This window comes from Danio rerio, chromosome 8 (genome assembly GCF_049306965.1).
Source record: "Danio rerio strain Tuebingen ecotype United States chromosome 8, GRCz12tu, whole genome shotgun sequence".
Lineage (NCBI taxonomy): Eukaryota > Metazoa > Chordata > Actinopteri > Cypriniformes > Danionidae > Danio > Danio rerio.
The window spans coordinates 18,517,072-18,532,491 of NC_133183.1; the positions used below are offsets into that span (position 1 = coordinate 18,517,072).

Genomic DNA, 15,420 nt, shown 5'->3' on the forward strand with positions numbered 1-15,420 from the left:
CAAAAATGTCAACTGACCCAGCAGAGGCTCAAACCAGCGACCTTCCTCCTGTGAGGCGATCATGCTACCCACTGCGCCATTATTTTAATTACAAATAAAATACTCAAATCAAAAATAAAATAATTGAAATCATAAGGTAACACAAGATTATAATGTACAATACGAGAAATGGACATTAATTATCATATGCTTTTAACACGATTATTAGTTTACTGTTTTTTACTTGTAAATATTTACATGTTTATATTAGGGAAAGTTTAACTGGCTTGATGAAAAGAATTTGATATAATAAAATAATATATTTTTAAATACATTTCCAAAATTGCCATTGTGAAATTAAATTAAATTAAATAACCACTACGGTACAGATTCATTGTGCATCCTTAATTTTTGTCCACTGCTGTGTCAAGAAAACAGATTCGTTTGTGTCAGGAAAGAGCTTTAAAATGCCACCTTTACAGGCAGCTCACGCGGTTTTGAAAGGAGTGCATGTGTGTCCATGCTTTCCTGCAGTCTCTCCTAAACTAGCCGCAGCTTCCATGTGACTCCCTGCATCTTTCCACTGCCAGCTCTGTCCTGCAGAAACATGAGAGTCTGACAACAGAGAAAAACACACACCAGTAGCTCATTTTTCCTCTATGGTATCCTTCATGTCTTTTCTCCCTCTCTCTTTCTTCTTTCCCCTCCAGAGAACGAATGTGACTGTCGATCCACTGCCAGCAGGAGCTCGGTGTCTGAGGCTGGAAGCTTTTAACTGCTGACCGTCTTTTTCTTTTTTCTTCAGTCAAGTGTCTTAGAGCAAGATAGGTAGAGGCTTTTAGCTGAGAGAAAATAAAGGGGCTTTCAGGCGAGGCTGATATTGGTCCACAGAAAAGTATGATGAATTATGGATGGTCCTCTAAATAGCAAGTACAGTTCCTTTGCGGCTGACATTGTGCAAAGCCTTCCGCATATACAGTTTCTATCCTGCTGACCCTCGCCCGATTCTCAAACCTATCCTTCTGAATGGAGAGGTCAACTTTATAATTACCTCTCCAGCTCGCATGGCCTTTATCATCTTGCAGCGTTCATTAAGCCAGATTTTCCACTTGGCAGGTACATTTGTTGTTTCTCCACTGTAATATCTAACAGCGTGTTGTTTGGTTTTAGCCCAGTGGGCAGCCTGTTATAATCCTGATGATGTTTCATGTCAAAACAAGAAAAACACAGCAAGGTTTTGCTCGAGTTTAACCTGAACACATCTCACTTTACAAATCACTCCACCCTGGACAACAAGCACTGTTAAAATCACAACAAAGCTCTAGTATTGCAATGTTATTTAATATACGCTGTATATATTTTAATATCTTTTTATCAATTTCTCAGTGAATACAGGTAATCTAGTTTGGTGCTTTTGAACAAAACAGATTTATTAAACAGATATATTTATTAAAATAATATTTTAGTCACCAAACATATTTAAAATTGAAAGATCTTACAATTAAATTCAAGCTACATATTGTTAAAAAAAAATACAAGCTACAAAATTTCAACAAAATTTGATATATTTGTGTTTTAACTTTGCTCTTTTAAAATGACTTATTTAATATTTACTAAATTTACTAATGGTACTAATTGTAAAAGTTATTTTGTTAGATTAGCTCCAGGTTTGGCTTCAGTACTAATATAATGTCTATGTACAAATATATTATTATAAAGCTTCCTATAGAAAACATAAATTTAAATGAGATATTTGTGAGGGGTTTACTCATATTTTGAGCCCTGTATACACACACACATATCTATCCATCCATCCATCCATCCATCCATACATACATACATACATACATACATACATACATACATACATACATACATACATACAGTTAGGTCCAGAAATATTGGGACATTGACATAATTCTAACATTTCCGCCTCTATACACAAACACAATGGTTTTGAACAAGCAACCAAGATGTGCATTCAGCTTTAATTTAAGGGTATTTACATCCAAATTAGGTGAACGGTGTAGGAATTAGAACGGTTTGCATATGTGCCTCCCACTTGTTAAGGGACCAAAAATAATGGGACAGAATAATAATTATAGATCAAACTTTTGGGTTGCAAATTCCTAGAAGTCTAATACTGACTGAAGCCTGGAACATGTCGACATCACCAGGCACTGTGGGTGAAATCAGTATGAAAATAATCAAGTAAAAGTAATTTGATTATACACCAACTTTTTATGTGCATTTTTTATGTTTTCAATATTAAATGTTTTCAAATATTACTACTTATATATTTGTGTGTAAACTGAATATTTGTCAAAGACTGAAAGTTTAAATCTTCTTTGAAGCCAAAAGTTTTAAAGAACAGCATTGGGAAAGAAATGCTGTGTCATATTAAAAATGTATTGCTTCTAATCCGTCTCATCATGGATTACCGTTTATCCTATTCATCATCCTGTTTCTCATAATTCGTTTTATTAAATATAATTATTTGATTATTGGAATGAGTATTTACTTTTGAATTGATTTTAACTAAAGAAAAAGTAACACATTACTTAATATAAGCACGTTTAGTGCATTTGCCCGTCTCTTTATAACTACTTTCAGAGGCCATTAAACTAGGTCAGAGGTCTCGGAGATCTTGAGAGAAACTGAGAGCTGAGGAATGGAAGCAACTGTTTCTATTGTTATTTTATGGGTTAATACTATCTAAAATGTCTAAAGTAGATTTAGCTGTTTTTATGGTTATTTTTTTTTTTTTAGTGATTCTACTTTTTATTCAAGATAGACTTTGTGCATTAAGGATATAACTGCCTGAATGTAGATTATGCTGGTTTTTAACCAGTTTTGATAAAGACAGCAGAGAGTAAACTCAGCCTTGGATAAGAAACAGATTGTACTTTAGGTTTGTGTGTTCTATTTGATTGTGGATCTGTTTTACAGGTCTGGAGTCAACTCTAAACAGTGGATATCTGACGTTTAAGCTTAAGTGATTGTTCAGAATTGTACGCACAAACCCCATGTGGATATTTTCCTAGTCTATCTGTGTTTTAACCAATCAGGTTAGAACAACTATATGTATGACGCAGTTAATGACGTTATGTGAGAGTATAATTGTTATTGATTGGTGATTGTAAGCAGAGCGGCCTAGGAACTCATTGTGAGTGTTGAAGCTGGCTTCTGCTGATGAAACTGCAAACTATCTTCAGTAAACTTTATTTATTTGAATCTCTTACTCCGGCTCTTCTTCATCTGAAAGACTGGTCATTATTTTTGGTTAAACTGTATACCATCAACATTCCTAACAAAAATTATTATATTCTTGCTGAAAGTATAAAAATAATAATGGTCCTGTCATTTTTAGTTAGAATACTCAGGTAAATGTGAATTCCATGTCATTTACTGCAATCTGAAGATTTATCGTTTATATTGTGAGAATGCAATCCAAGTCTAGAATAGATATGATATTTATAGTAACAATGCTCATATCTTCATTTGCTTATGTCTACAAGGACATGCCATTTTGAACCCAACATGGCACTATGTAACTCTAAATGCATGCCAAAAATAACTATTATACTAGCAACTTGTGTTGCAATTCCGGTCCACTGAGATCAGGAGGCGCAAAACCATTTCCGCTGTGGGGTAAATGGCTGCAGCAGCAACGGAGATATGAAAACTGATAAAATGAGTCCCTGAGGACGCAAAGAGGTGGATGGTATGAAGAGATTGTTGAAATCGAAGCCTGCGGACCACACTCACAATCTACTGAAATACACACGTGCGAACACACAAGAGGAAATCTGACACACCAGGTCAGGCTATGGCAGCATTTTTTTCCCTGAATAAATAATTCCCTGAATAAATAAATTAACGAATAAAGATTTGGATTGGCATACCATAGCTGAGTTTATACCACCATACCACAACTGAGTTTAGGATTAAAAGATAAAAACAATTATCTTTATTTAATAAGTGCAAGAAAGCAACAAGACTGATTACCAGATGGAATGAGTCTTAAACAATCCCTAATGATCAAAATAAATAATGGCAATCTAATCATTATCAAGTATGAATTTTCAAAACATATAACTTGAAACAGGCAAGTAAAACAATGCATTGCTGAGACTAATCATTAAAGGGATGGTTCACCCAAAAACTGAAATTTGCTATTCATTTACTCCCAAGATGGTGGTTACTTTTCTTCTTCAGTTAAACATTAAAGAAGGTTTTTAGTGGAAACTGTAATCTTTAGTTATTTATAAAATGCAGGTCAACAGATACTTGCAACCTGAGAGAGTTAAAAACATAAACAGGATTGACTAAATTAACACCTCTGGCACTTGACAATACACGGAACAAGGTCTTACAAAGTGAAACCATCTATAATGCTTAGAATTTGAAGAGTCTATGTATTAACAGTAACATCATTAGCTATGTTTCCATCCAAAAATGTGAATTAAATTTATTTGCAAAACTCCAATATCGTATAAAAGATGTGCAAATAAAGCAGCGTCTCCAGTGTTTAAAGCAGTCAAAGAGAACAAAATAGTTACTTCCTGATTAACTGGTGCCAAATATCAATAGTAAAAACTGCTGCAGTCGAAGAAGCTGCGTCAATCTTTTCTTTATTTAATAAATGACGTGCTCCTCAATAGGCAATGCCGATACATGATGCTCGGTGGCATTTGAAGGCTTTAGATGCGGAGCACAGACGCTCTAGACAGTTCTGGAGGTTTTTAATAATATAATAACACTAATACTGAAATGGTTAAGGCATTTTAGAATGACCAAAACAACATTTCAGATGTTTTACAGTGTGCTCAGCCTGATGGTTTGTCCATTCACACACATCTTTATCATCATATGATCTCTTATAACAAAATCACATGACTTCTTTAATGTGCATACTGGAATTTGTTCAGTAAAAGTGTTTCCGATCGTAGCTTATGCGCATCTTCTCTTATCGAATAAAAAGTTTGTCCTACTCAGTTATGCTCATACATTTTTCATGCGCATCTTGACGTTTTAATCAATCGTTTTTAATGCGCATATCCAAAATGTGCATAAGAATAGGTGAATGGAAACCTAGCTATTGTAAATAATGTTCATTTTCTTACATAGACTGATATTTTCACTTTATAAGATCTCCATGTACAATAAAAAAAGTTGAGACTGATTTTTTTTTTTTGTTTTACATGGATGTTTTTTTTTATTCTCAAAGTGTTGGTAGCCTCACGATTTCAGTAAAAACATATTCAATGTTCAACTTAAGAAAGTTTTGGATGGTGCGTAAACTGCAATCTGCGTAAACAGTCTCTGTAAAACACCTTATCAGACAACTCAGACTCTACCACCTTCTTTCTACCACTAAAATACAAACATGCAAATGGAAAACCGGAAATCTGACATTGCTGATTAGCTTATGTCCTTATTTGCTTTGCTGTTTTTAAGTTTCAATTGGCATACCATAGCATGCCTGTCACATAACATTAAAAAAGTCAGAGTGAAAATGAATAAACAAGTGTGAGGTAGCGACAAGCTTTGCTGTGGGATGGAACAAACCTAAAACGATCCCTAATAAATAAAAATGACACAATATAAACATTCTGGCGCCGTCAAGTACATACGTCAACACCTGTAACCCATAAAAATGACAAACTCGAAGCTAACAAAAACCTGAGAAAGGCTTCAGCTGTAAACAAAAACCAAATTCTGGATCTCCACGACACGAGCCTTCGACACCAACACCAACAATAAACAATCACTGCAGAAGATGCAATCCCAGCTGAAAGTGACCTTACCCTTCTTACTGTAAAGCCACAGCATACAGTGTCGGAACATAGCAGTGGGTGAGGGCATGGGGAGAGTGAACGAACCCACCGGTAGGGCGGATGCCAGGGGGGGTGGAGGAGGACAGATGAGCCAGTGAAAGAAGGTGGAGGCTAGAAGCTAAAAACCTGGAGCTTGGCAGCCTTGCGCAACTCTGCGGTGAGACTTTCTGTTCTACTCCGCTCCGCCAAGAGTTCCTCCGGCTCCGGGGAAAATTCCTAGCGGAAATTCAACGCAGATCCCGCACTCAATTCGCAAGAGATAAGCCGGACAAATGCACCGGGCCTAATGCATGTTTGGATTGTGATGCAAGAGTGGGTCGTGTTTGCATTAGAGCGCTGGTTATTGATGTCATAATCCTCTTTACGATCAAAACGAAAAAGAGCATGTGTGGGGAGAATGAGTAAGCAGGAGCAAAAATAAACAGAGTGGAAGGAGGAGAGGAGTAGGAAGAATGAGAGAGAGAGTGAGCGAGAGAGAGAGAGATGAGAGAGAGAGAAAGAGCGAGACAGTCAGACCAGGCACACGTGAGCAGCCGGCTGATGGCTGCAATATAAACACTGGTTAAAAGCATCTCAGCAGGAGCTGCCAAAGAACAGAAGATGAGACAGACAGAGAGAGAGAGAGAGAGAGAGAGAGAGAGAGAGAGAGAGAGAGAGAGAGAGAGAGAGAAAGAGAGAGAGAGAGAGAGACATGGACAAGACGAAAGCCCCAGGACAACGAAAGAGAGGAGACCTCACCTTGAAAATGGAAAGTCTTCTGGTCTACGGTAATGGTAAAAGTGCTGTCGTCCTCGTCATCGATTCCAATCACAGCTCCCTGCAAAAGAGGATCGCAGCGAAAGCCATTCAGACTAAGAGACACGTCATTCACTCCCTCTCTTTTTCTCTACGTTCCTCTGCCCTGCTCCCTCACACACCAGGAGAGAGAGAGAGAGAGAGAGAGAGAAAGGGGTGGGAGAGAATGGGTGGAGTAAGCGAGATTAAAAAAATGAGACGGAAAAGGAGGAGAAAAAAAAGAAAGGGGAAGGAGATGGAAATTGAGAAAGGAGGACAGAGAGAGAGAGAGAGAGAGAGAGAGAGAGAGAGAGAGAGAGAGAGAGAGAGAGGGGGTAAAACTGCAGCATATTCACTAAGTATTACAGGACCAGAGGAAAAACATGCAACAATTAACACTTTCCAACCTGATGGAGCAGATTCTCATTTCAACAACCTTTCTTACATTATAAAGCAGTAAAGCAACATTATGAAAACATTTCAAGGTTTTAAATAAGGAAATGCTGAAAATATAAAGATAAGCACCGCATTGCCTTTATTGCTCTCTTCCTGTCGGTTGCTTGAAACTGCTCACATCAGATCAGACCACAGGCCTTGAGAAAAAGCAGCCAACGCCCTAAGCTGTTTTAATGTCTTTAATGTTTCTTTAAGCTACATCTACTCACTCTCAGGCAATTTTTGGAATCATTTACTTATTGATGACAGCAATTAAATAGCACTGATATCAAAAGAGATACACAACATTTCTACTCACAAAAATATCTGTTATGAATTTGATTTTAAAGTAATTTAACTTCAAGCAGCTCTCAAAGAAACTGCATTTACATTACCGGTCAAAAGTTTGGGGTCAGTAGGATTTATAACCATTTTAAAATAAGCTTCTCGTGCTCACAAAGGGGGCATTTATTTAATCAAAAATACAGTACAACTTGTGAAATGCTATTGCACTATAGAATAACTGTTCAGATGTAGTTTGTAATTTAATTTAATCATTTATTCCAGTGATTTTAAAGGTGAACTTTCAGCTTCATTACTCCAGTTACATGATCTTTCAGCAATCATTCTAATATGATTTATTATTATTATTATTATTATTATTATTATTGTAATAAAAGCAATAATGGAGTATTATTTCATTTGAAACTACATACAATAAGAAATGTAACCATTTTTTTTTACATTTAATGAATACAACCTTGATGTACAGAATAATTTTCTTGGGAAAAAAAAAAAAAACTGACCCCAAACTTTTGACCAGTAGTGTATATCAACTTGGTTAGCTAACTTTATTTTGCAACATACACACACAGAGACATCTAACATATAAAAACACGGTACCTCTCAATAAATATCCAGTCTACTGGTTATCAACTGCTACTGAGAGAGGAGGAATTTATAAAACTTCATTGCTTCAGATAAAGATTATAATTTTGCCCTATTTCTTACACATCTGGGGGCACAATATCGACGACCTGATGGTAACAATTTGAAGGTGTATGATAAAGGATGTCTCTCATCATTGACAATCATGACAGCCTTTTTTAGTACACTTAAGCTTAGTACATAAGCTTTATATACACATACAGATTATCATCTGACTATTAACTCTACTCGTGTGGTTTTAAACTTTACAAGTTTCTTCTGTTGAACACAAAAGAAGATTTTTAGAAAAATACTGGTTGATGGGACACATTAACTTCTGTAATAGTAAAAAATATGGAAGTCAACGAGAAACATCAACCAGCATACTTAAAATTTTCTTCTTTTATGTTCAAAATAAAATAGGTTTTGAACACGTGAAGGATGACAGATTGGCTGAACAATCACTTTAATGCAGAGATACTCAAACTATGGCCCGCAGTGACCTTTGATGTGGCCCACTATCCCATCTGAGAAAAGAGAACGAATGATGGGCAGGGTTGGGGTGAATGATTTTGACAGAGATTGTCATTTCTAGTTTTAAATAATCTTTAACGCCTGCTTTAATGAAATAACAACAATACTAACAATACAACACCGCCTTAAGATTATCATTCATTCTTCTCTGCATATTGTAAAAACTGTATGGATTAAATATTTAGGCTGGCTTGTCAAAGCCAGACTACTGTTATCCTTTCTAAACTTATTATTATTATTCTTCTTCTGACTCTAAAAATCAAAATCTATCTCCTCCTTGAACTTTCGAACTATTACCACCAAACTCACACCAGACCTCCAAACTATTCTGACTCGGTATGCTATATCTCCTCAGACTGATTGGACTTTCGGTTTTCCGAAAAACGTCCCGGGACTGTCGGAAAAATCCCATAGACTTAACATTGGACCAAACTTTGTGACCTCGTAACTCTGCGTCAGACTGTCGCACAGAACTCTAACTGGGCTTATTTAACTCAGACTATCAAACTGCCAATGACTGATCACTTTTAAACTTTCTAACCACGCCCTAGCAACCACTTTTGGACCCTAGAAACTGTCCCATAGACTTCCATTCAAAAGACTCTCATTGACTTAACATGGGATCAAACTTTGTGAGCTCATAACTCTGGATCAGACTGTCCTACAGACTAATGGCTGAGCTCATTTAACTACGACTACCAAACTGCCAATAACTGATGAGCTTTTAACTTTCTAGCCACACCCCTAACTACCACATACTGCACCCTAGCAACTGTCCCGTAGACTTCCATTACAAAAGACTCTCATTGACTTTACATGGGATCAAACTTTGTGAGCTCATAACTCTGGATCAGACTGTCCTACAGACTAATGGCTGAGCTCATTTAACTACGACTACCAAACTGCCAATAACTGATGAGCTTTTAACTTTCTAGCCACACCCCTAACTACCACATACTGCACCCTAGCAACTGTCCCGTAGACTTCCATTACAAAAGACTCTCATTGACTTTACATGGGATCAAACTTTGTGAGCTCATAACTCTGCATCAGACTGTCATACAGACTAATGGCTGAGCTCATTTAACTCAGACTACCAAACTGCCAATAACTGATGAGCTTTTAACTTTCTAGCCACACCCCTAACTACCACATACTGCACCCTAGCAACTGTCCCGTAGACTTCCATTACAAAAGACTCTCATTGACTTCCATGGGATCAAACTTTGTGAGCTCATAACTCTGCATCAGACTGTTATAGAGACTAATGGCTAAGCTCATTTAACTCAGTCTAGCCAGCAGCCAATCACTGATGGCCTTTTAACTTTCTAGCCACACCCCTAACTACCACATACTGCACCCTAGCAACTGTCCTATAGACTGTAATTAGCTGTGCTTTCAAATGCTTATAAGTCTAACATGCTAATGACATGCCAATCATGCTAGCAACATGCTACTCATATGCTAATCATGCTAATAACATGCTAACTCATACTGGAAACATGCTAATGACATGCTAATTTGTACAAGAATCATGCTAGTAACATGCTAATTCATACTAGACTCATGTTAATAACTGGCCTACATGCATATCTTTGCTTAGCAGTGTCCTATTGACTTGGGGGATGGCTCATCTGACTCAGACAACCAATGAGCATCTCAATATGATAATGAAGCTCACAAGCCACGCCCCCAAATTGATTCCATAGACTTCCATTAAAATAGGCCAAGATGCATATCTTTGCATAGCAGTGTCATAGAGACATGGGGGTTGGTTCATTTGACTTAGACAGCAAACCACAATCAAGTGCACTCTGTAACCTCGCCCATAGCAACAAAACAGAGTACCCTAGCAACCATTCATCAACAGCTATATCTCAGCATCAGAACATCGTAGAGACTTGGAGATTGGCTCGTTTGACTCATGCTAGCAAACGGAACTTCCTAAATGCTACACATGCTAGCAGTGATTAGCTACATGCTAATATTGACTAGCCAAGTACTGTAACTTGCTAGAAATGCTTACTAAGTATAAATGTTTTATCAGGCATGTATGTGAGGCTTGCCTAGTAACCAACCAGGGTACCCTAGCAACTGCCTAGCAACCATCCAAATTACCCTAGCAATCGCCTAGCAACCACCTAGCAACGGCCTAGTAATGCCTTAATAAGGGCCTAGTGACCACTCAGGACACCCTAGCAACCACCTAGCAAACGCCTTAGCAACCACTCAGAATACCTTAGCAACCACCTAGCAACACCTTAGCAACCACCAAGCAACCACTTGGGACACCTTAGCAACCGCCTAGCAACACCTTAGCAACCACCTAGCAACCAGTCAGAACACCCTAGCAACCGCCTAGCAACGCCTTAGCAACCACCAAGCAACCACTCAGGACACCCTAGCAACCACCTAGCAACACCTTAGCAACCACCTAGCAACCACTCAGGACACCCTAGCAACCACCTAGCAACGCCTTAGCAACCACTCAGAATACCCTAGCAACACCTTAGCAACTGCTTAGCAACCACTTAGGACTCCTTAGCAACCACCTAGCAACACCTTAGCAACCACCTAGCAACCACTCAGAACACCCTAGCAACCACCTAGCAACACCTTAGCAACCACTCAGAACACCCTAGCAACCACCTAGCAACATCTTAGCAACCACTCAGAACACCCTAGCAACCGCCTAGCAATGCCTTAGCAACCACCTAGCAACCACTCAGAACACCATAGCAACCACCTAGCAACAGCCTAGCAACCGCCTAGCAACATCTTAGCAACCACCTAGCAACCACTCAGGACACCCTAGCAACTGCCTAGCAACGACTTAGCAACCACTCAGAATACCCTAGCAACCACCTAAGCATGCTATGTGACATGCTAATTCATACTAGAATCATGCTAGTAACATGCTAATTCATACTAGAATCATGCTAATAACATGCTAATTCATACTAGAATCATGCTAGTAACATGCTAATGCATGCCAGAATCATGCTAATAACATGCTAATTCACGCTAGAATCATGCTAGTAACATGCTAATTCATACTATAATCATGCTAATAACATGCTAATTCATGCTAGAATCATGCGAGTAACATGCTAATTCATGCTAGAATCATTCTAGTAACATGCTAATTCATACTAGAATCATGCTAATTCATGCTAAAATCATGCTAATAACCTGCTAATTCATACTAGAATCATGCTAGCAGTATGTTAATTCATACTAGAATCATGCTAGTGACATGCTAATTTATTCTAGAATCATGCTAGTAACATGCTAATTCATGCTAGAAGCATGCTAATAACATGCTAATTTATACTAGAATCATGCTAATAAAATGCTAATTTATACTACACTCATGCTAATAACATGCTAATCCATGCTAAAATCATGCTAATGCATGCTAGAATCATGCTAATAACATGCTACTTATACTTTTTCAAACTTTGAAAAAACTTTTTCAAACATGCTAATTTATACTAGAATCATGCTAATAAAATGCTAATTTGTACTACACTCATGCTAATAACATGCTAATTCATGCTAATCCATGCTAGAAACATGCTAATGCATGCTAGAATCATGCTAATAACATGCTACTTATACTTTTTCAAACTGTTTTTAAACTAAACAAACTATTACCAACAGGCTTTGTCAAGCCAGCCTCAAAGTTTGTCTCGACGAACTTTACTGTCTAGTTCATAACTGTCCTCTGAACATTAAATTGCTAAGCATGCCATCTGCTGGTGAACAGATCTCACAGCATTGTGTTTATTAATGGAATGGAGGCATTTCTATCATATCACAAACAAGATCTAAAATGATTTTTGTAGACAAATCTCAATGCTTGACCATATAAAGACCTTCTAAAAAAAGTTATAGCATCCCATTGCAGCTGCTTGCTAGGTGAGGTCCACATATAAATGTTTTATAAAGCTGATTTTGATTAAATGAACTCCTCTTCAACCCATATGACAACTTAGAGAGGAACTTGGCTTCATTAACTGATGCAGTCTAAATCTATTTAAACAATGCATGAGGCATAAAATCATGTCACATTCTTTTTATAAATACTCAGACAGAGCAGATCCTCAAGGACAGACAGGGAGAACTGAACAGTACAGCCAAACCAAATTAATAATCAGAACGTGGACAAGCACTGACATGAATTATTCTTTGAAATGATGGATAAGAATGAGACTAGATTCAGCTGATTCTTACTTTGATATAAAGGAAAGCTTCTTACCCGTAGTCGCACACAGCCTCTTCTAGAGCCACGCATCATCTTGTCCTTGGACTGAAGGAGGAGACAGAGTGTTAAAAGAGAGTTTTGACTTTAGATTAACACAGTGCTGAAGTCCTACGATGATAAATATATGTAAGATTGTAAACTCCTATGAAATATTATGCACGCAACCAACCAATAATTTAGATTATACAGTTGAAAATAGCATATTTTAATAATACTCGTAGCCTTTTAGTATTTATATATATGATATCCTTAAAATGATCATTGAATTACCTTTTTATAATATTTTAGACAATTACACACAAGGGTAGCACAAGACTTGCAAAAGCAGTGCTTTAACGGGGTACCAGAATGCATATCATATATCGGTCAACAGCAAAAAGGTAGTTTTCAGAGTCAAATCAATATAGAGTTAAAAGTTTTCTTCTCATACGTCAGAATATGTCCTGTTTATTAAAATTTTCCTTAGAAAATAAAAATAATACACATTGTGGCCTGATTTTTAAAAGTGTGCACACTCAGTAAAGTGTGTCATGGTTTCTGGCTTTTCCATTAATGAATCAAACTCAGTGTGTGGAGGTTATGGATATCAAAATAATATACTCTATTGGAATATTTGCCAATAAAGCAGAGACAGCCTGGAGCTAACCCATCTCAGTCCCTCCCCAGGACAATCTGATGTCCCTCAAATTTGCTATACTCTTTATCCTTGCTTCCTTCCACTTTTGTGTTTTCATTGCTGGTTCCTGGTTCAACAGGCCTCTCTCAGCTACTACTCCTTCACAAGCCCAATTTAAAGCCTCCTCTTCTTTTTGTTCCTTATAATGTATCAATCTAATGAATTCACAACTGTTTTTACACATCCAGTTCAAATTTTGCACTCATGACTAGTATCTATGTTTCAAACATCCTAATTGGACACTTCTCTCCCATACAGTATGTCTTTTTAAACATACATGATGTTGTAGACATGTCATGCTTTTCTGGCTGCGCTATATCCCCAAGTCCTCTCTCATGCTTTTTTATTACCCCTTTGCCTTAACTTATCACTTGCTTTCAAAGACATTTAATGGCAGATTCATCTGGCCATTCACTCACACAATTATATGTGTCTTTACATAGCTTTAGAAAATAAAAATCTTCACATGTCATTAAGTGTAACAGAAGTTAATATAACAAAAACATACTATTACATATTATTAAGCCCCGCCCAAAATATTAATTAACCGACTTTAAATCACTAAGTTTTACACCTTTGTCAGAAAAAAAAAGTTTTGAATAAAATATAATTTAGTATGACCACTTATTATGTTAGGTTTTAACACGTACAGTGTATTCTTTCATTTTTACAGAAACCTGCCATTTAGCATTTTGACATTTCACTCATATTTTGACATTATATGCTACTATTTTCACCATTATGATTTTTTATATACAATTATTATTATCAAAACTGTACACATAGTATAAAGAGAAGTCACAACTTATTCTGAATTTACACATCTAAAGTGTTGCATCAAAGCTTTCAGATAGATGTATGTGTTTGACCGTTTAATATTTACTGTCTGTACGTTACAGTGTTAACATTGGAGAAGAACGGGACGGCTACAATGTTCGTTTTTACTAAAATATATATAAATGTCCTATTTATGAACACAGTAACAAACCTGAGAGGTCTAGCTGAGGATGATTTACTGTCATCAACTGCAGCTCGTAGCTTAGCTTTACTATTTTGTGTAAAACATTTACAGAGCTTTTCAAAGACAGCCTTCAAAGCAAGAAATGCGCGTTAACACATTTAACGCCATGCGACAAACGGATCTAAAACAGCGGTCACATGTGGACGCCTCCACCCTTTAAAATTTCCAAACTAAACTACACTACAGTAAGCATTTTTTTGTCCAAGGGAGGTGGCCTTCCTGTTGGCAACACAGCGAGTCTAACAGCTCATTGGCTTACGGCTTCCTCTTTAAGGCTTGGATTGGCTGAGGCAGCATTCACTCAAGCCAAGCCCCGCCTAAACCAGCTGAGATTCCCAACTCCTGACAGGCCTGTTAGTGCTCGTTTCCTTTCTAGCAATAAACGATCTCAGAACAAACCATTAAGCAGTCAACCCTCGCTCTTTTCCTGCAGCAGTACAAGAGATACTTACAGTATAATATGACAGCAACCCGGCGTTATAGTCCAGTACGAACCAGCGGTACTGCCACCCCTTCATGACGTTAGTCCATTTGCTCAGCGGCCCCTCCATGATGGACGCCATTTTTACACTTTTGCCTGAGTGCTCGCGGGGAGGTGGAGCGCGCGGCGACAAAAACCATGCGTCTGACGTCACGTGCTGAACTATGCCTGTGTTTTTTTGTTCTTCGCATCTTTTGGCTCTGTGGTAATGATAAAAAGCTTTGGTATGATACTTCTGTCTATATCAAAAAAAGGTACTCTTTAATTCCAATTTACATTTAGAAAACGTAATTTTTGGACATCTTAATTATGATAATCTGAATAAAAGTTTTTGTTAATGATATATCCATTTTGTTAATTAAGTTTCATATTCATAAGTGTAAATTTTTCACAAAAAATGTTTTACTTTGTTTTATAAGGAACTGAAATTTACTTTTGTACTATATAACATGCTAATAGAAATAGGCCATTAAAACTGTTCATTTG

General features: G+C 37.2%; 1 protein-coding gene across 7 annotated transcripts in view; it reads right to left on the reverse strand.

Annotated features, from left to right (window-relative positions):
• Positions 1–15,040, reverse strand: part of osbpl9 (oxysterol binding protein-like 9) — a 59,216-nt gene extending 44,176 nt beyond the window's left edge. For 4 of the 7 annotated variants that reach the window (XR_012383846.1, XR_012383845.1, XR_012383851.1 and 1 more), the window contains exons 1-3: positions 14,906–15,040; positions 12,751–12,801; positions 6,558–6,636 (exon numbers count right to left, since the gene is read on the reverse strand). Coding sequence is in view for 4 of the 7 variants with exons in the window: in XM_009303857.4 (XP_009302132.1) it covers positions 6,558–6,636; positions 12,751–12,801; positions 14,906–15,016 (241 nt within the window). In the remaining 3 variants the exon portion in view is untranslated. 7 annotated transcript variants of the gene reach the window in all.
• Between the last annotated feature and the right edge of the window lie 380 nt (positions 15,041–15,420).